Below are 21,233 nucleotides of genomic sequence, written 5' to 3'. Positions count from 1 at the left end.
TGATTTTTTTTTTGGTGGGGCAATAAGGGTTAAGTGACTTGCCCAGGGTCACATAGCTACAAAGATGATTTTCTAAGAGGCCACAGAATAATAAATTTAGGGATGTAAGGTGCCTTAAAGGTCATGTGGTCCAAAGCCCTCATTTTACAAATGATAAAACTGATGCCCAAAGAAGAAAAGCAACTTTTCTAAAATCAGACAGTTGATTATATATGGGGCTAAAGTTTGAACCCAGGGGGAAACCAGTTGCCACAGTGGATAAAGCACCAGCCCTGGATTCGGGAGGAACTGAGTTCAAATCTGGCCTCAGACACTTGGAACTTACTGAGTGTTTGAGCCAGGGCAAGTCACTTAACCCTCATTGCCCTGAAAAGAAGAAAGAAAGAAAGAAAGAAAGAAAGAAAGAAAGAAAGAAAGAAAGAAAGAAAGAAAGAAAGAAAGAAAGAAAGAAAGAAAGAAAGAAAGAAAGAAAGAAAGAAAGAAAGAAAGAAAGAAAGAAAGAAAGAAAGAAAGAAAAGAAAAGAAAAGAAAAGAAAAGAAAAGAAAGAAAGTTAGAACCCAGATCAACTGAATTCTAGCCACCTCCTAGTAGAAATACCACTCAAGTCAGATGATGAATAACTATGATTTATTTATTCTCCTATGCAATATATCCTCCCAAAAAACCAGTGGGCTGTGCTTCAGGAACCTCTGTTCTTCATCCTTCACACTTCAGTGCCAACGTGCTCCTCCCAAGTTAAAGGATCACAGATTTTGAGCTGAAAGTGACCTTAGAGATTATCCAATACCATTCCTTCATTTTACAGATGAGGAAACTAAGGCTGAAAAAGGTGTGCCAACTTGTTCAAGGTCACCCAGGTCAAACTGGCTAAGACAAGATTTGAACCTAGTTCCCCTGACTCAAAAGCTTGTATTCTACATTGTATCTTACCTTTCCAGCAATTCTCCTACCTGGGCCAGGCCTTTGGGCAAGAAGAACAAATCCTCTTTCCCCAGATTTTCCTTTCAATTAGAGTTATATTCCTATTTGGCAGGGGGCAAGGGGATATAGGTGGTGTAGTAGATAGAGTCTGGGGCCAGGAGTTGAAAGGACCTAAGTTCAAATCCAACCTTAGACCTTTCCTAGCTATATGATCCTGGGCAAGTCACTTAACCCTGTTTGCCTCAATTTCCTTATCTGTAAAATGAGCCAGAGAAGGAAATTGCAAACCACTTCAGTATCTGTACCCAGAAAACCCCAAATGGGATCATGAAGAGCTGGACATGACTGAATAACATCTTTCTGTTTTATTTTTGACCTTAGCAAAAAAAAAAAAAAAAAAACACCTGAGCTGCCTCAGGAGGTGGCAAATTCCTTCTTACTGGAGGTCTTCAATCAGAGACTGCATATATACTTGTCAGTTATGATGTCAGTTATAATTTATGTTTTCTGGCATTGAGCCCACTTGGTGGGTACTGAGGTGATGCCCAGCTCAGATCTCTCATAACTCAGTGATCCTGTGATTGCAGAGTCCTCACCCATGAATCAGAACATCCCTCTAGCTTGCTAGCACATTCCCTGATGAGAGACACAGCAATTAGATCGACCAAGGTCTTCACGTGGGCAGAGCCCTGAAGCATCTGTCACTGATTCACTCCTGATTTTAAAGCAAGCTTTTGTTCTTATCTACCAAGGGCACAGATGCATCACAATCCATTCATTCTAAGAAGGCTGCATACCTTCAAGCCACCTCTATTTATGAACGACTCACAGGCAGTCAACAAGCATTACAACGGAGAAGGTGCCTGGCACTGTGCTAACTGCTGGGGCTTCTAAGGAAGATAAAATGATAGTGCCTAATATCCCCAGGCTTTCTGCAAACACAGGTTGAATCCTTAAACCAAGAAGATCATGGGCCAGAGGAAAACTCCTGGACTGGCAACCAGGAAACCAGCTCTTCCATAACTCCCTTTGTGACCTTAGCTAGAAGGAACTTTTAAAATCACCACATTTTACAGATGAAGAAACTGAGGCACAGAAAGGTTAATGGATTATGGAATCATCATACATATAAAGCTGGAGGAGACCGTAGAAATCAACAAGTATGCAACCCTCTTTTTAATCAGGAAACTGGGGCTGAAGAGGTTAAGTAACTTGTTCAAGGTCACACAGGTACTAAGCTGTAGAGGAAGCTTCTAACTTAGGTCCACTGACTAAATCAGGGCTTATTAACCTTTGGTAGGCAGGTGAAGCCTATTGACCTCTTCTCAGAATTGTTTTAAAATGCATAACATAGGGGCAGCTAGATGGCACAGTGGATAGAGCACCGGCCCTGGAATCAGGAGTACCTGAGTTCAAATCCGGCCTCAGACACTTAACACTTACTAGCTATGTGACCCTGGGCAAGTCACTTAACCCCAATTGCCTCACTAAAAAAAAATGCATAACATAAAATACATTGGGCTACCAAGGAAAACAATTGTATTGAAATAAAGATGTAATTTTTCCCCATGTAAGTTCATGAACCTCCTGAAATCTACCCATAAACCAAGATGCCTATGGACCCCGGATTAAGAACCTAGCTTTCAATGCAGTGTTCTCCGCACTTTAGCACATAATCTCTCTGGTCTTCCCACCTATAAACTGGGCACAATCATAGCCCCTACCTCTATCTACTTCATGTCCTGGAGATTTAATGATGAAGTTGTAGTTGGAAATGATTGAAAGAAAGGACTGATTGCACAGTCGTTTGGCTTTTCTCGTTTGTACAGAGAAGTGATCTCTTGAGAACTCCCAGGGTGGGATCCCCCTCCAAGTTTCCAAGTAGAAATGTCTGAGGCAGATCAGGAACTGATCCATGGCAAAGTGTCTTAAAGGGTTGTCTAGGGCACTGAATTGGTTAGTGACTTGCCTGTGGTCACACAGCTCAGGCATGCCAGGCAGGTAGGTGGTGGAGTGAATAGAGTTCGGGACTTGGAGTCATGAAGACCTGAGTTCAAATTTGACTTCAGACATTTACTAGCTATATAACCTTAGGCAAGTCACCTAACCTCAGTTTCTTCAATAGTAAAATGAGCATAATAATAGCAACTATTTTTTAGGTTTGTGGGGATCAAGTGAGTTAATATGTGTAAAGTACTTTGTAAACCTTAAAGTGCCATATAAATGCTAGTGATGACAACGATGATGATGTTGTTACAGGTAAGACTTGAACCCAAGTCTTCCTGACTCTGAAGCCAGCGTTCTAGCTATATTGTTGCCCTGCCTCTCTATGCAAAACATATTATATCATGTATACAAATATATACAAATACACATGTAAAATATATATTATATATACAAAATATATCATATTACCATTGTTACTATGAAACTAGGGTGGGGGGATTTTTTTTTATTCTATGGGGCAAAAATCTGCCACCTTCCCTCCATGTTGAGGGAAGGGAAAAAAAATCCAACTCATTGCAGAAATGCAACAATCATAGAGAAAGAAGAGAAGGATGGACCTGAGAGAGCAGGTACCATCTTTCTCCAGGAACAGGAAGCAGAAAAGTCTCCCTTGGTGCCATTCACCAACCAAAAGGGCTTAGAACAGTGTAAATGGCAACTGATGGAAAGATGTCTTATGGATCACCAGTTGAATTTCTACATCTAGTCAAGGTCCTCATGTAGCCTGAAGACATTTCAGAGCCAATTTCTATGGCAAACCCAGAGGTATCCTGAAATAAATGCTGCCATCTCATGCCCCAAGAACCTGTAATCATGACTACCTGCAATCCAACACACTGGCAAAAACCCAATTCTGTACAAATTAGTCTGATGGGATTGGGGAAGGGAATAATGAAAGGAACAGAGATACAGGGTGAATTTTATACATGGGAGGCCACCCTGGTTTTTTTGTTTGTTTTTGTTTTTGTGGGGTCTTTTTGCTTGGCAATGAGGAATTAAGTGACTTGCCCAGGGTCACACAGCTAGTAAGTGTCAAGTGCCTGAGGCCAGATTTGAACTCAGGTCCTCCTGAATCCAGGGCCGGTGCTTTATCCACTGTGCCATCTAGCTGCCCCCACTCTGGTTTTAAGGAATAGAAACAACATAACAATGCTGAGAGGGCAAGATGGATAGGAATTTTCCAGGCTACAGTATCAGTCCTGCCCACAGGAGCCAGCAAATGACAGCAGTTGTTGTTGTTGTTGTTGTTTGTCCTTGATTCTCAAAGAGGACCAATGACATCACAAGGATGATGCCTTGACTTGCAGTGAATTGAATTTGAGTGAGGCAGGGCTGTGCAAAGTCATTAGCCGCACTTTCTCCTCCAGAGAAATCAGAGCAAGACATAGGTCAAGATTAACCATTTCCTGCCAGAGGACTCCAGAGGGCTATGCTGGGATATCCTAGTGAAGAAGTTTTCACTCCAGGCAGCAGAGCTGAAAACCTCAAATGCCCAACAGACTCAGGCTTCATAGATAGCCCCCTGTAGATAGGGGATGGATGGATGGATGGATGGATGGATGGATGGATGGATGGATGGATGGATGGATGGATGGATGGATGGATGGATGGGTGGGTGGGTGGGTGGGTGGGTAAGTGTGTGAGTGAATGAATGAATGAATGAATGAATGAACATATTTATTAAAAGTGTCCTCTGATATCTTCTACAATACCTCAATGGCTCATTGGTCTTCTGGAGAAATTTAAAACTCAAATGTTCCAAATCAACTATAAAGGACCCATGAGTGAAGATGCTCCATCAACCTCCAGAGAAAGAACTGATAAATAGAAGCATGCATAGTCTGGTTTTATATATATTTATAAATCTGTGTCAACTGATGGCCTACTCTAGTGCAGGGTAAGGAGGGAGTGAGGGAAACAGTTTGAAACTCAAAATGTAAGAAAAATAAATTAAAGTTTAAATAAATAAACAAAGCTCAAATGGACTAGGACTGTCTTAGTGTGAGGCTATTCCTTCTGCTGATATAGATAGCATTGCATACAGGAATTTTTTTGAGGCTATTGGGGTTGTGACTTGCCCAGGGTCACACAGCTAGTAAGTGACTGAGTTCAGATTTGAACTCAAGTCCTCCTGACTCCAGGACCAGTGCTCTATCCACTGTGCTACCTAGCTGCTCCTACTTACAGGAATTATGATCCAGGGCTGGGAAGGACTTCAAAGGGTATCTAGTCCTTTCCTTTCATTTTACAGATGAGTAAACTGAGGCCTGGGATACTGAGTGACTTTTTTGCTCAAGGTCACACAGGTGGTAAGTGATAAGGGAAGGATTTGAACTCAGGGTCTCTGACTCCAGAGGCAGGGTTCCTTCCACTGCACTATATTGCCTACACTACATTGCATGTGAACACACAAATTTTTTATATACACAAATAAATACATACATACATGATGTAAAAATATTTTAAACTAATTGGGGCCTAATTTGTCTGGGGGACCTAATCTGAGGACTTTTGACTGACTGGCTATCTGACTGCTATTAATTTAATATGGGCCATTTAAAAATTTCTCCACACTGTTCCACTCCGAAATTGATAAGCAAAAGATTAAGAAGCCTCTTAATTAAGTAATCAAAGCAGAATTTATTTATGAGATACAATTTAAAAATAAGAATACAGGGCAATAAAATGTACAACCTGACTGCTTTCTGGCATGCCACACCCCCCGCCCCAGCATCCCTTCTCTCTCACCCACCTCTGTGCATTCTCCTAGTCCTCTGATGTCCTTCTTCCTGGCTCTTAGCTTTTTCTCCATCTCTGTCAGCCCCTCTCTTTACATAGCCTCAGTCTCCTTAGCGTCCTTGTAGTAGCCCCACTTCTGTCCATCCACCCTCCATCTGTCCTCTCTGCACTTAGATTTTTCTCTGCCCCCCCCTCCATCAGTCAGCCTTCTCCATCACTGTCTTCTCCAACCTCCTGTTTCTCCAACTTCGCTTTCTCCAACCTCAGCGTTCTGACTGCCCCCCAGTTTATATCTTCTTTCTCTCCCCTCAAACCTTGGGCTCCCTGCACCACTGCATATGCCAAGTCAATCCACTGGCTGCGCTAGGGCTGCAGCCGGGCAGGGGCTCAAATGTCCCATGTGTACCACACCCAGGGCTCCAGGGGCCTGTGCCCCATGCTACACACCTGGGACCTCTGCATGGGCTGCGTTAGAGCCTGGCAGGACAAGGCTGGGATCTTTGGGGGAGCTCCACTCAGGGTGTAGGGAGCTGGGGCTTTTTCTCCCAGCCCTATGACCTGGTGTCCTGTAAAGCCCACAGGGCTTTTTGGCTCAGCTGAAGCGGAGGGGGAGGAGCACCAGCCCCTCTTACACAAAAAAAAAAAAAAACACCTGAGGGCCTAAGGCTTTTTAATCTCAGCCCAAAGGCAGGGTCCCCAAATCACAACAAATTCCCACAATGACATGTCTGTATGTATGCATTGTATATAGGTGTATGCTGGAGCGTTTCACATATCAGTATGTCATGTTTGTCCATCCAACATGACTCTTCTCCATATCTTCGGATATATTTCTGAGAGGGGGTCCAACCAAAGTGATAGAGACTTCAGACTCTCCACTCACTTATCCGGAACTCTTGCCATCTAGCCAACCCATCTTCCTTTTCAGTCACTGATTTCCTTAAAGATATACTTGACTTCAATTCTTCATAGTTCCTTGTTTTCTATGTGCGGCGGCCTCCTCACACCCACCATGCTCCCTCTTCCTCTCTGAGTTATACCCAAGCTGTATTCCTGAGAATCACCAAAGAATTAAAACTGATATAAAGACCAAAAAAAAAAAAAGAGGATGATGTCCTATTAGACCAAATTTTAATAAGGACAAATGCAATGGATGCCAAAAACTGACATTACATCCTAAGATGGAGGAGGCATGATTAGGGAGGAATTCGGCTGAAAAAGATCTGGGGGTCAGAGTGAACCAATAGCTCAGAGTCCACAATGTATTACAATAGACAAAGTCAGAGAGAAAGGGACAGAGACAGAGAGACGCACAAAGAGACAGAGAGAGACAAAGTATCCAATTTAGGCTTGATGTCAGGAAGAACTTCCCCACCATAGGGAATGGGGGCACTGGACTCAATGTCCTCTATTCACCAGAGTTCCCTTATCTGGGAAAGGATGGGGTTGGACTAGATGACCTCTGAGGTCCCTTTCCAGCTCTAAGTTATTTACCCCCCCCCCCCCCCGCCAAGACAGAGAGTCTCTTGCCCTATAAGGAGGCGAGGAAAAGAAGGGAACAAGCATTTAAGTGCCTACTATGTGCTAGGCACTGTGCTAAGTACTTTATAAACATAATCTCATTTGATTCCCACAACAACCCTACAAGTTATGTCCTATTATTAACCTAATTTCACAGTTAAGGAAATCAAGACAGAAAGAGGTGAAGCTTCTTGCCCAGGGTCAAACAGCTACTAAACATCTGAGTTTATATTCGAAATCAGGTCTTCTTGACTCCAAGCCCAGCGCTCGCTCCACTATGCCACCTAGCGGCCTCTTGCCACCTAACTACGTGGAAAATGAGGGAGTTGGACCAATTGACCTTTTGAGTTTTCTTCCAGCTTAGATCTAGGATGCTGTGATCTATGGACATCTTATCCTGAAGAATCCATATCTATATTCTCCCATAGATCCTTTCTGTATGCATTTATCTGTGAATCTGTGCTCATCCCTACATCTTCCACCACGGATCTGCCCAACGGGCCAGAGGCTGTGAAGACAAGCTAAGTCTTCAGGCTGCTTCCCTCACTTTCACCCTTACTGTAAGAGGAGACCACCTCCTTCTCCCATCCTGTTTCCCAGGTTATCTCCTCTCTTCCAACTCTTACATCATCATCACCATCAAGAAGCATTTTTATGTTGAATTTTTTTAAATATTGTTAAACATTTCCCAATTACATTTTTTCAGTTGCACATAGACTATATCAATGGTTTTTATTTTTTACATAATATTTAATTTTCTCCAATTACATGCAAAAACCATTTCAATCACTGTTTGTTTGTTTTTTAAGTTTGAAGTTGCAAATTCTATCCCTCCTTCTCTCCCCTCCACTCCCTGAGATGGTAAGCAATCTGATATATATTATACATATGCAATCATATAAAACATTTCTATAATAGTCATTTTGCACAAGAAGAAAGGAAGGAAGGAAGGAAGGAAGGAAGGAAGGAAGGAAGGAAGGAAGGAAGGAAGAGAAAGAAGGGAAGGAGGAAGGGAGGAAGGAAGGAAGGAAGGAAGAAAAAGAAAGAGAAAAAGAAAAAAGAAAGATTGAATAGTGTGATTCAGTTTGTATTCAGGCAACATCAGTTCTTTCTCTGGAGGCAGATAGCATTTTTCATCATGAGTCCTTTGGGATTATCTTGGATCATTATATTGCTGAGAATAGCCAAGTCATTCACAGTTCAAGAAGTATTTATTAACCACATACTACATGCCAGGTGTCGTGTTCAGACTGGAGATGCAAAGAAAGGTGGAAACGGGGTTCTTACCTTCAAGGACCTTATATTCAAATGAGGAAGACAATATACAAACAACTACTTATACATGTTAGGCAGCTAGAAAGCACAATGGATGGAGACCAGAGTTCTGGGATGGAATCCCACCATGGGTCATTACTCATTCTGCTACTTCACCTGAGCAGTTAGTGGGCATAGGACTTAGAGTCAAGAAGTCACTTACTATACACTTCCTAGCTGTGTGACCCTGGGCAAGCCATTTAAACCTCTGTCTGCCTCAGTTTCTTCATCCGCAGAACGGGGATAATAAAAGTACCTACTTTTCCTGGGTTGGTATGAGGATCAAATGAGATATTATTTGTAAAGCACCTTTAAAATATTAAAGAGTTCCATAAATGCTATTATTATATAAGACATAGGAGGTAGTCTCAGAGGTAATGGACTAGCAGTGGGCAAGGGAGGCAGAAAGGCCTGGGAAAAGTGTCCTGCAGTAAATGAGATATGAGCAGAGTCCTTTTCAAAAAAAAATTATTATTTATTTATTTTAAGCTTTTTTTTTCATTTTGAGTGCTAAATTCTCTCTTCCCTCCTGCCCCTCCCCCATCCACTGCAAAGGCTAGTAATATTATATCAATTATACATATGAAATAATTGAGCAGAGTCTTGTTGTAGCTGTTGATCCTTCCTTCTCAAAGATGGCCATGACATCAGGGTGATAGCATGATTTGCGCTGAATTGGATTTAAGTGAGGGAGGGCTGTGCAAAGTCACCAGCCTCACCTTCTCCAGAGCCATCTAGATCCAGTGGCAAGAGACAGAGAGAGAGAGAGAGAGAGAGAGATGGGGGGGCAGCTAGGTGGCACTGTAGTGGATAAAGCACCAGCCCTGGATTCAGGAGGACCTGAGTTCAAATCCGACCTCAGATACTTGACACTTACTAGCTATGTGTCACTTAACCCTCATTGCCCCGCCAAAAAAACAAAACAAAAAAATAGATATAGATATAGATAAAGATATCAGGACAACAGCAGATGGCTCCAGAATTTTGAGGGAATCAGGGTTAAATGACTTGCCCAGGGTCACACAGCTAGTAAGTGTCTGAGATGAGATTTGAACTCAGGTCCTCCCAACATCAGGGCTAGTGCTCTATCTATTGCATCACCTATCAGAGTCTTAAAAAGAAACCAGGGAAGTCAAGAGGAAAAGGTAGGGAGAGAGACCCTTCCAGGTATGAGGGACAGCCATGGAAAAGCTCAGTCAGGAAACAGAGTGTTCCTGTTGTGTTCGAGGATGGGAAGTCCAGTAGAATATATGGATCAGGAGTAATGTATAATAAGGACAGCTAGGCAGTACATTAGATAGAGCACTGGGCTTGGAGTCAGGTGGACCTGAATTCAGATCTTGCCTCAGACACAGTAGCTGTGTGACCCTGGGCAGATCACTTAACCCTCTTAGCCTCAGTTTCCTCATCTATAAAATGAGCTAGAGAAGGAAATGGAAAACTACTTCAGTATCTCTGCCCCGAAAACCCCATATATGGTCACAAAGAATCAGATACAACTGAAACAAGTGAACAACAACAAAAGTATAAGATTTGAAGGGTAGGATCATACCAGGTTTGAAGAGCTTTAAAAGCCAGACAGAGGATCTGATATTTGATCCCGGAGGTAACAGGGATTCACTGAAGTTTACTGAATAGGGGCAGTGGCATGATTATCTTATAGGTTATCAGAAAAGATGCAGCTCAGCCTCCTTGTATCCACCGGCATCTCTCCACTGACCTCTGGGTCATCCTCAGTCTTGCTTCTTCAGAGATGGTTTTATTGCAAGATTCCCAGCCCTAACCCATTTCAATAAGGACGCCTTAACTAATTGTAACACTTAGCCCTAGTGAACACGCATGGCAATCAGATGACAGCAATAGAAAACAAGTGCTCCAGAGGAACCATTTCAGCATATCAGGCCAATAATCCACAAACGAAAAAGGATTCACACAATAGACTCTAATGGTTTCCAAGGAGCTGTTATGGTATATTGGGTAAATAAAATGTTATTGAAATGTATTTTTCCTGTTTAAACAACTTGCAGCAGGTGCATGGGAAGTGGCGAATTATCGAATGTTTCATGTGTGCTAGAATACTAAGAGGACGCAAAGAAAACGTTTTTGTTACGAGAAGCGATTTCTTACCATTGCCAGAGGAACGATGCCGGCGAACGTCGTCTGGCTGACGAAGATCTCAGAGACCACCAGCTCGCCCGCCGAGTCTTCGTCGGGGTACTCGATCTGCCAGGTCACTTGCTGAGCCCCCGCCAACCCGCTGCTGTTGTCAATTTCAAAGTCCATCTGCAGGATCTCGTAGAAGGAGGTGTTTACTCTGGGGGGAGGGAGGGGAGAAAAAAGTGCATTGAAGCACAATTTAAAACCGAACATCAGCAAAGCGTCAAGAATGTAATAAACGGCCTCTTTTTGCCTCCCGAAGCCCAGGAATTACCGTCAAGTTCAACAAGGAGACCAGCTACATCGATAAAAAACTAAATCACAGGATTTCCTCTGATGGCCTGGGCTCGGAGAGAAACTAACAGCCTGGTTTTAGGGCTTTGTGAGAAGGAGATCCATTGCCGATTAAATGGGGCATTCAGATGACATATTAGCTCAGGGTGTTAAATTATCCCCCTGTCCACCAGCCCTGGGAGCCATACAAAACCACAGATGTTGCAAAATTATGTAATTGCCCTCATCTGAATTGGGGGGACTGTCTTGTCCTTTCAGTTCTCTGCCTCAGGCCGAACTGTATGTTTCTAATGGAAGGTCCAACCTTCTCCTTCCAGGCAGATCTCAGGTAACTCCCCCTTCATATGCCTTATCCTTCTGTCAAACTGGGCCACCTTCCATTGCATCAGTGTTGTGGCCCAAGCTTTCCTGCCTCTGCTGTTCTGGGAATCACTGGATCCCAACTCAAGGTTGAGTCAAGAACCCATTATTGATATTATTATTAATGAAGACTTGTCTTCTACAGTGGCCATTACATTCATTAACAAATGAATAAATAAGCAATTGCTAAGCACTTACTACATGTCAGGCACTGCACTGCAGCTTAGGGATATAAGTACAAAAGATAGTCCTTAAGACGCTTACATTCTAATAGTGGGAGACAATACATATAGGGGAGTAATGATTAGAAGGAACTTTGTAGACAGAAGCATCAATCACTTAGAACTTCCCAACGTTGTAATCATTTCTCCTCTGGCAGCAGGTCTGTCCTTGTAGGTCAGAAATCCAGTAAAAACTACCCTGGTCGGGGGTCACCATGTCCAAAGTGCCTTCTTTAATCACTGTGCCTTGGCATAACTAGTCCCCCCCATTTGGAATGCACTATCACATAACCTCTGCCTCATGGGAATTCTAGCTTCCTTCCAGGCATAATTCAAGTGCCACCTTCTACGTGACCTTGCCTAATCCCCCAAGTCATTGACACTCTTTCCCTCTTGTAGTTAATTTCCATTGCTTTGTGCTTCTGATAGAAGGAGGGTTAGAGAAACTGAGGCTCCTTGAAGGCAGAGGCTAGTTCATTTCTTTGTTTCTTGTATACCTAGAATTCCTGTCACATAGCAGGCAATGTCGGGTAAGAGGATCAGAGTTCACAGATGTGGGGTACAGAACTGATTGAGAAGCTTTGATGATATTAGAAAAAAAGACCTCTCTATATAATCTCTCACATATGCATATATGTTCATGTGCATACATACATATATATGCATATGAGGATGTGTTTGTGTGTACATGCACACACAGAACTGATTGAGAAGCCTTATTCTTATTAGAAACCATGGAGGAAAGTGATTAGTTAATTGGCAATATTTCTCTGTCAATTAAGAGAGTTCTATAGACAACTTCCTACATATCCACACATATGTGTCCATGTGTGTTTTATGCACGCATACACACATGCATGCATGCATGCCTGGAGGGAAATCAGTCTGGGTGAGCAGTTGACCTTGGAAGTGAAGCAGAGATGCACCAATTTGTCACTGGCCTCAGCAGAGCACAGCAAAGCATTTTTGTTTTGTTTTATGTCTAGTATAGAAGAGGACGTGGGGAGGGGCAGGAACATTAACCCAGAGGAGTAGCTATGACTGTTCATTTTACCCTGCAATGGAGCCTAGTTCAATGATGGAGTAACTAATTCATGGCAGGACAGGGAAGATACAAGGCTGCTCTCTCTTGGCTTCCCCATTGCTTAATAAATATTTGTTGAATCACGCTGAATTGAATTGAATTGGAACTGGAAAAATCATAATTCCTTTCTTCTTAGTCTACCTCTTGAAGAAGAATATTATCATCAAGGTGGTCATGAGCTCCACAGACTCAGGGACTCTGCCTTTTTTTTATCTCCATCCCTCCCCCAGTCCCTTGCACTATGCTTTTCAAATAATAAGCCTCAGTACAAATAGAAAGCACTTGGTACACAGCTATGTCTGCTGAATGAGCAGGCTTCCACTTGCCTTTATCCCAAGGAGATGGGAAGGAAAGGGGTGGGGGGGTTGTCTTATGAAAAAGACAATACCTTTAAATAGTACTATTAGGATTTCAACATTTTTATTACAGGGAAGATTCCCCTTGTAACTGATACAACCTACAGATTGTGTAGCATCTATTCCATTCACCAGCTAATGACAACCTTGTAAAGGAAAAAGAAAACTCTGAGAAAAGAAAAAGTCAGTCAACTTTATGTTTGTGAAGATGTTACCCAGAATCCTTGCTTCTCATTAACTTTGAGGAATGTGAACTGGTAAGGGAAGGGGGCAAGGGAGAAGGTGCCCACAAGATGCCCATGTTCCTACAAAAGGTAAAATAAAGTCATACAAGTGCCCAAGGTGGCATTTAGTGGCAAAGAGAGTCTATGAGTTCCTTCCCTTGTGCCTCAACTTCCTCTAACTGCTTCTTGGATTTCTGAGAACAAGCCTCCCTCACAAGGTTTTTGTTCCAGTCTTCTTACACCTGTGTATATTCTTTCATCTAGTGACACTGGCCTCCTTACAGGGCCTCACAAACAACACTGTATCTCCTGATTCCACATGCTCCCACTGGCTGTCCTCCATGCTTGGATCTCTCTGCATTGTCATCCCTGCTTTCTGGTATCTTTCATGTCTCAGCTAAACTTCTACAAGAAGTCTTTCCCATTCTATCTTCATTTTAGTGTTTTCCTTCGGATGTTATTTCCAACTTATATCTATAGACAGATATCTAAAGATAGAACTATATGGATAGATATAGCTATATCTACATATATCTATTGACACGTGTGTATATGTATGTATATATCTGAAAAAATATAGCGAGATAGAGATGATAGAGATAGAGATAGAGATGTCTAATAAGAGAGACCCTATTCTTCGCCTTTCAATATAGTCAATTAATACCACTCTGGGACATCTCTCATAGTTAGGAAGTTCTTTTTTTTTTAACCTCAAGCTTAAATTGATTTCTTTGCAGCTCCTTCTTGGTGTTCCTAGTTCTACCATCTAGAGCCATTTTGAATCTATATTGTCAGATATAGAACAAGAAACATTTGAGAAGGCAAATGCTTGAGAAAACAGCTAGAGGGAAGGGGGTTGGAACAGTGCAGGAAGAGCCAGGGAAGCTTTCATGGATGAGGAGGCACTGAGATGACCCTCAAAGAAAGAAGATTCCAGACCCCTTGAATGCACCTGATGCAGCCCAAACATGATCCCAGGGAGACACTACAGTACATATGAAAGAATACTGCATTGGGAGTCAGGGGCTTGGCTTAAATTCTGGCTTCTTCCTCTTCCTAACTGGGAATTCTTACACAAGTCACGCTGGCTCTGTGAGCCTCCATTTCTTCATCTGCAAAATGACATGGTTGGACTAGACCTCCCCCTGTGCTCCTTTCAGGTCTAAATTTTTGGCTTTGCCTTGAGGTTTACTTAAAAATAGGGGAAAATATAAGAAGCCTCCTTTCATCCCTTGCTCACAGCACCCTGTAATCTGGGCAAAGGAAATAGAAATCTGTCCTGTGCTCAACATATCATTTAAATGTGTTAGTAGAACTGACAGAACCAAATTGCCCTGACCCACTCAAAGCAAGATTCTGCCCCAAAAAGAGCAGTCTTGTGGCTTATCCAGAATTCACCTTTCCTCATTTTTCCTACTTATTCAACGTTTAAAAAAACACTATTTAATGTTCTTTGGACTACTGCAGAGTGGGATATAATAACTACTTTTTGTAGCTGAATGAAAGCATTAGGATGTAACATCATCTTTGGTAAGCATCTTCGGAATGACTCCTTAGCAGACAGGATGATGGGGATTGATACGTATCTCATTCTGTTACGTCTTTCTGTTTTGAAATCTTTTTTTTTTATTCCATGTAGCTTTCTGATTATAAATATCCATAATGTCAGCTATTTAAAATATTGTTCTTAGCTTTTTGGGATCAATGTCATTAATTAATAATTATTATTATTGCTAATGATAGAGCAACATATCATAGAGCCATAGTCTAATGGGGGCCGGGGTGGGGGGGAAGTCCTTAACTTTTTTATGCCAGAGAGACCTCTGACAGTCTGCTGAAACCCATGGATCCCTTCTCAGAATTAATTATTTTTTAATGCTGCAAATAAAATACATAGGATTAGGAGGAGAAATAACTATATTGAGATAAGGCTATCATTTTTGTTTTGGCAGGACAATGAGGGTTAAGTGACTTGCCCAGGGTCACACAGCTAGTAAGTGTTAAGTGCCTGAGGCTGGATTTGAACTCAGGTCCTCCTGAATCCAGGGCCAGTGCTTTATCCACTGCACCATTTAGTTGCCCCAATCAAAATATTTATAAAACAAGTTCATGGAACCCAGGTTAAGACCCTTACTCTAAGAGATGAGTAAATGAAAAAAATATTTATTAAGCCCTTAACTTAGTGATAGGCACTATGCTAAGCACAAAAGCACAAAAAGAGAGACTGTCCCTCCCCTCATGAAGCTTACACTCTAATAGGAGAATACCACAGATGCTCTACAGAGGAGTAGTAGCCAGGGAAAGGAATTTTGGTTTGGAAGGGGCGGGACGGGGATCACAGAGATGATGAGTTGACATATAAGGCAGTCAGTCAACATTGCCATTTTCATTGCCAGAAGCAATAGTATTAATTCCTATCTGGAAAAGAAACAAGGAGATTTAAGACGAATCCTCACTGAGGAAAGAGCAGACTGGAGAAAGTGAGCAGTGAAATCTTCCAATATTGCAGCAGAAATCTCAAACTCCACCAGGCCTGGAGGAAGGTTTGACAAAGGTGAGGTTCATTCGGCCGGCCAAGCCTCCTCTGGGTTCCGTGTTATTGACAGAGAGAGGTGCATGCTGGGATGTGTCTAGGGCTGCAAAGAACCAAAGAGGCGGTCCTGCCACCGAATCTAGGATCTGAGGCAGCCAGACAGCGTCCTGCTCTCCAAACCATGGCACACTTCTTTCCTTGTCTCTGAAGTCATTTAAACACTGGGTAAGCAATTTAAGTGCTCAGTGTAAGCTGTCATCCTTCCACAATCAGGCACTTGGGGTATTTCAGATGGCTAAAAGGACTCCCCTTATGTGTCAGACTGACTGTTTTCTAATTAGGTTGCATTTTAAGCATTTTCACCCAGCATGCAGCTTTTACCTCTGAAGCTCCTTTCCCCATCCACCCCCCCTAAAAGAAAAGAAAAATCCCAAATCCACAAATCGGCTTCTCCCAGCATATAGCTGATTTCCCCAAAGCAGGAGTCTCTATTTCTTCCTTGGTCATCAAGGCAATAGAGAAACTCTTATGAAATAATGCCAAGTCATGTCTTGATCACCACCAGCTCAGTTCTTGAACCCCAGGTTGTCTCCAATTATTTTAGCAGGTTCTGTGAAGGTGTCCCTGAATGTTCAAAATGAAAATTCATATTTTCTTCCCTCTGGTTTAGAAAACATAAAAGTACCTACACATGTTCATTTGTGTCTATGTATGTGAATGGGGAAGGAGGAGGAGGAAGCAGAAGATTATGTAAGAGAGACACAGAGAGGGAAGAGAGGAGAGAGGAGATAGAAAAAAGAGAAGAGAAGAGAGGAGAGAAGGGAGAGGAAAAGAGGAGGAAGGTGAAGGGGAGGGGAGAGGGAAGAGAGAAAGACAGAAAAGGGAAAAACAGAGAGGGGGAGAGAAAGAGACGGAAAGGGGAGAGACAGAGACAGAGAGGAAGAGAGAAAGAGAGAAAAAGAAAGAGAAGAGAAAGAGAAGAAGGAGGGGAAAGAGGGAAGGAGGGAAAAGAGACAGAGACAGAGAGAAATGCAGAGAGAAACATTGCATGGCATAACAGATAGAGAACCCATCTTAGAAGCCTGGAAGACTTCGGTTTGAGTGTTACTACTGACAAATACTAGGCATGGCACCCTGTGCCAGCTGTTTCCCCTCTCAACACACAAAACTCTCTAAGGATATACATTTCAGAGAATATATTGACCTGCATTGGAAGAGGGAGTTTCTCCATACAAGAGTTCCTTATGCCAATGAAATCTCAGGTCCAGTCATTACTATCTATCTATCTATCTATCTATCTATCTATCTATCTATCTATCTATCTATCTATCTATCTATCTATCTATACATACACATACCCACATACATATATCTAGATATATATATAGATATATACAGAGAGCAAGAGAGAGATGCAGAGAGACAGAGAAAGACAGACACAGAGACACAAAGAGACACACACACACAGAAGAGAAAAGATAGTATCAAAGATTTTAGAGCTGCTAGGACCTTAGATGTCATCATCTCCAACTCCCTCATTTTAAAGATTAGGAAACTGGTTGTACAGAGAAGGCAAGGCACTCACCCTGAGCCACACAGCTAGTAAGTGTCTGATGGGACAATCTATACCCAGGTCTTTCTGATTCCAGGTCCAGTGCCTTCTCTATTACATCATGTCATTGTTCAGTCATTTTTGATATATCTGACTCTTCATGACCCCATTTGGGATTTTCTTGGCAAAGATACTGGAGTGCTTTGACATTCCCTTTTTAAGCTCATTTTACAAATGAGGAAACTGAGGTAAATAGATGTTAAGTGACTTGCCCAAGGTCACACAGCTAGTAAGTGTCTGAGGCTGGATTTAAACTCAGGTTCTCCTGACTCCAGGCCCAGTACTCTATCCACGCACTGTCTGGTTGTTCTTCTAGATCTATACCTGTTCTACAACTAAGAGTTGTATATAGTTGTCATGGGGCACTAAGAAGCAAGGTGAGGGTGATCAGGGGACTACAACAAGGGAGAGTCAAAGGCTGAAACTGAACCCAGATCTTCCTAACTACAGGAGACCCAGTGACAAATAGTGAGTCATTCGTCCAAGTAGTAAGCTGTGTAAAGTCAGAGAAAGTCATCACTGTCTTGGTGGTAATCAGTTTGAAGCCACAGAAACTCTTAAAACTATCTACACAGTTATAGAGGTGCTGTGATCAACATGGAGTAGTATATAAAGAGCCAGCTGTAGAGTCAAGAAGACCTGAGTTCAATTCCTCCCTTTGATACATGCTGGCCATATGATCCTGAGCAAGTCACCTAACTTTGATGTGCCTTTACTGTTCATCTGTAAAATGGAGATAACACTATCCAACTGCCCGGCTTGTTATAAGAATCAGATGAGGGATTTATAAAGATCCAAGCAAACATTGAAACTCTATATAAGTGCAAGTTATTATTTTTGTTGTTGTTGGCTAGCACAGAGGATAGACTATGGAAGCCTGGGCTTAGGAGGACCCGAGTTCAAACCTAACTAGCTGTGTGACCCTGAGCAAGTCATTTAACCATTATATAACTTGGTTTCTCCTCATCTGGAAAATGGGGATAACAAAAGCACCTGCCTCCCAGGGTTGTTGTGAGGATCAAATTAGATCATATTTATAAAGCTCTTAGCAAACCTTCAAGCACTAATAAAAAGTTCTGGCTATTATCATTATTACTATCATTATCATTATTCAAGGTTATCACTAGTGGGCTGGGAATGAAGTGATGAAATTTTCCATCCACAACTCATGAAGCATAGTCTACTCAGGCAGGAAGGGGTCACAATCTGTGTCTGTAGACATACAGGAAACAAGAGATCGTTGATAGATATACGGAAGGTAATACAGAGTACAAAGAATACTTGGTTTGGAGACAGAAGTCTTAATATCCATGTGACCCTTGGCCAGCCACTTCTAAGAGACAATCCCCTGGGAATGATGGTACAACAGAAGAGCCATGACTTGAGATTAAGAAGATCTGGGTTCAAATTCCATCTCCAGTGCTTACTACCTTGGGGACGTTGTGTATGTCAGTAATCCTCCCCATGACTTAGTTTCCTCATCTATAAAATAAAGAGGTTAAAGTAAATAAAGTGCCTTCCACTTCTGCCTCAGTGATAATCCACTAGGCTTGGAAGCAGACGTTTCCCACACTGAAGAAATAAACCTTTGCATGGTTGTACATAGTAATGCTAATAGCTAATATTTAAGTAGTATTTTAAGGAACACAAGTCATTTAATATGGGTTATCTCATTTGTCATTCAGAGGTATATACATTTTTATTAAACATGCCTATGGGGGGCAGCTGGGTGGTGCAATGGATAAAGCACCGGCCCTGGATTCAGGAGGACCTGAGTTCAAATCTGACCTCAGACACTTGACACTTACTAGCTGTATGACCCTGGGCAAGTCCCTTAACCCTCATTGCCATGCCCTCCCCCCAAAAAAATACATGCTTATGGGTTATTATGTACTCTCTGAAAACCATGAGAGGAACATCACAAATTCCAACTGGATGGTTAAAAATTCCAAAAAGGGGGGGGCAGCTAGGTGGCGCAGTGGATAGAGCACTGGCCCTGGAGTCGGGAGGACTTGAGTTCAAATCCGATCTCAGATACTTAACACTTATTAGCTGTGTGACCCTTGGCAAGTCACTTAACCCCAATTGCCTCACAAAAAACAAAAAACACAAAACACAAAAAAATTCCAAAAAGGTTAAGAATTGCTATTGTATAGGACAAAAGATTGAGGAGGGGAAATAAAAATAAAATATACCCCTGTCAGTAATCACAACCTTTGGACCTTCCCTTCTTAGATCTCCTGCACCCAATAAATAGCAGAAACTCTATAAAGGGTTATTAAATGAATGGATTTACTAATTAATTATACTTGACATTTATATAGCACTTTAAGGCTGGAAAAACACTTTATATACACTCTATCAGTTACGCCTCACAACCATCTTGTTATCATTGTCCTCAAATTAAAGATAAGGAAACTGAGGTTTCAACTGGTTAATTGAGTAAGTGTTTGAGGTGAAATTCAAGCTCATTCTAAGCCAAGCACTCTGTCTATTGCATGAATGAATGGATGAATGAATAGGGCTCATAGTACATCTACAAAAATGCTGCAAAGCCAAAGCATGATGCTAATTCCCTGATGGAGCCATGAATTGGTTAAAAACGCTCTGTAAAACTATTTTAAAATATTCAAGAAGATGCACTAAATTGTTCCAAATCTTTAAGCTGAAGATTTCACTAATAGGACTACATCTCAAGGTTTTAGCTCTTCTGGTTTGGCTGTCATGGTTTAAGAAGGGCTAAAGAGGACCCAGAAAGGGGTAACCTTGAGTCCATGACACATGAGAAGTGACTGATAGCCTGGAGAAGAGAAAGGCTTGGGGAGGCCACGGAAGCTGCCTTCATGAATTTTAAAGGTTGTCATGTAGAAGACATCTAAGACTTGTTTTCTTGGTCCCAGAGGGCAGAACAGAAGCAGTGGGTGAAAAGTGCAAAGAGGCAAATTTAGTCTTGATGCAAAGAGAAACTCCCAACAATTAGGTTGTCCCAAAGTGGAATGGTGAGTTTCCCCTCTGGCAGTCTTCAAGCAGAGAATACATAATCACTTTTCAAGAACCCTATAATAGGGTTTCCTTTTCAAGTATTCAGTAGACTAAATGGTGCCTGAGACCCTTCTAAACTCTCAAATTCTGTCAGTCTTTAACATAACACAATGATTTCAACAGTGCCCAGAGGGTCAACATGGAGAAGCAATAGAGATCTGGTCAGTTTCAGTACTGTATTGCCCATGTTAAATGCAGGGAACACATTCTTCCTTTCCATTAATAACTGATCATTTGTGTACCTGAGTGATGTACTTTGTAAAGGGGATCTGCTTGGGCATATGTTGGGAAGTATCTGTCATGTCAAAACAAAATGTACAAATAAACCCCAAAACTACTTTTTAAACCCAATGTCTGCATCATGCTCAGCAAACCTTCTGCTGGTGCTCATGATATGCTATTTCTGTTTGTTTGCCTAAGGCTTTCCAATGGGAATGTGATGGACCCAAGATGGCTACGGGACCTCCTGCAGAACTACAGGTTTAAGGGAAGATAGCACATGGAAACTAGAGAGATCCCAGTATCTTCCCTTACAGTAATTTCACTTGGAAAATTTGCACTGCTCAAATTTAAGAGTTTCAGTACATAGAAATTCAATGCCATATCCCAGTCGTAATACTCCAGCACCACCCCACCAAGAAAAAAAATAGTCTCCAGTCTTAAGAATTCTCTACATACCCATCTGCTAAAACTCCTTTAAGAGAAAGTCTGTTCTGTCAGAAGAAATCTCTAATTTCTCTCTGGACTCCACCAGACTCTGTGACCAGAGCTGGGAGCTGCTTCTAATCCCTTCTGGATCGTGGGTGTTCTGTGGGCGTAGGGTGAAGATAATACCAGAAAAGTGAAA

General features: G+C 42.0%; 1 protein-coding gene across 3 annotated transcripts in view; it reads right to left on the bottom strand.

The window, feature by feature from the left end:
• TMEM132B (transmembrane protein 132B) overlaps positions 1-21,233 on the bottom strand; it is a 691,327-nt gene that overhangs the window by 231,685 nt on the left and 438,409 nt on the right. For all 3 annotated transcript variants that reach the window (XM_043976443.1, XM_043976445.1, XM_043976444.1), the window contains exon 4: positions 10,631-10,817. In XM_043976443.1, the coding sequence (XP_043832378.1) occupies positions 10,631-10,817 (187 nt within the window). The remainder of the gene's footprint in view (positions 1-10,630; positions 10,818-21,233) is intronic.

This window comes from Dromiciops gliroides, chromosome 1 (genome assembly GCF_019393635.1).
Source record: "Dromiciops gliroides isolate mDroGli1 chromosome 1, mDroGli1.pri, whole genome shotgun sequence".
NCBI lineage: Eukaryota > Metazoa > Chordata > Mammalia > Microbiotheria > Microbiotheriidae > Dromiciops > Dromiciops gliroides.
Note: the sequence above shows the minus strand (reverse complement) of the source record. Positions and strands in the feature narration are given on the sequence as shown.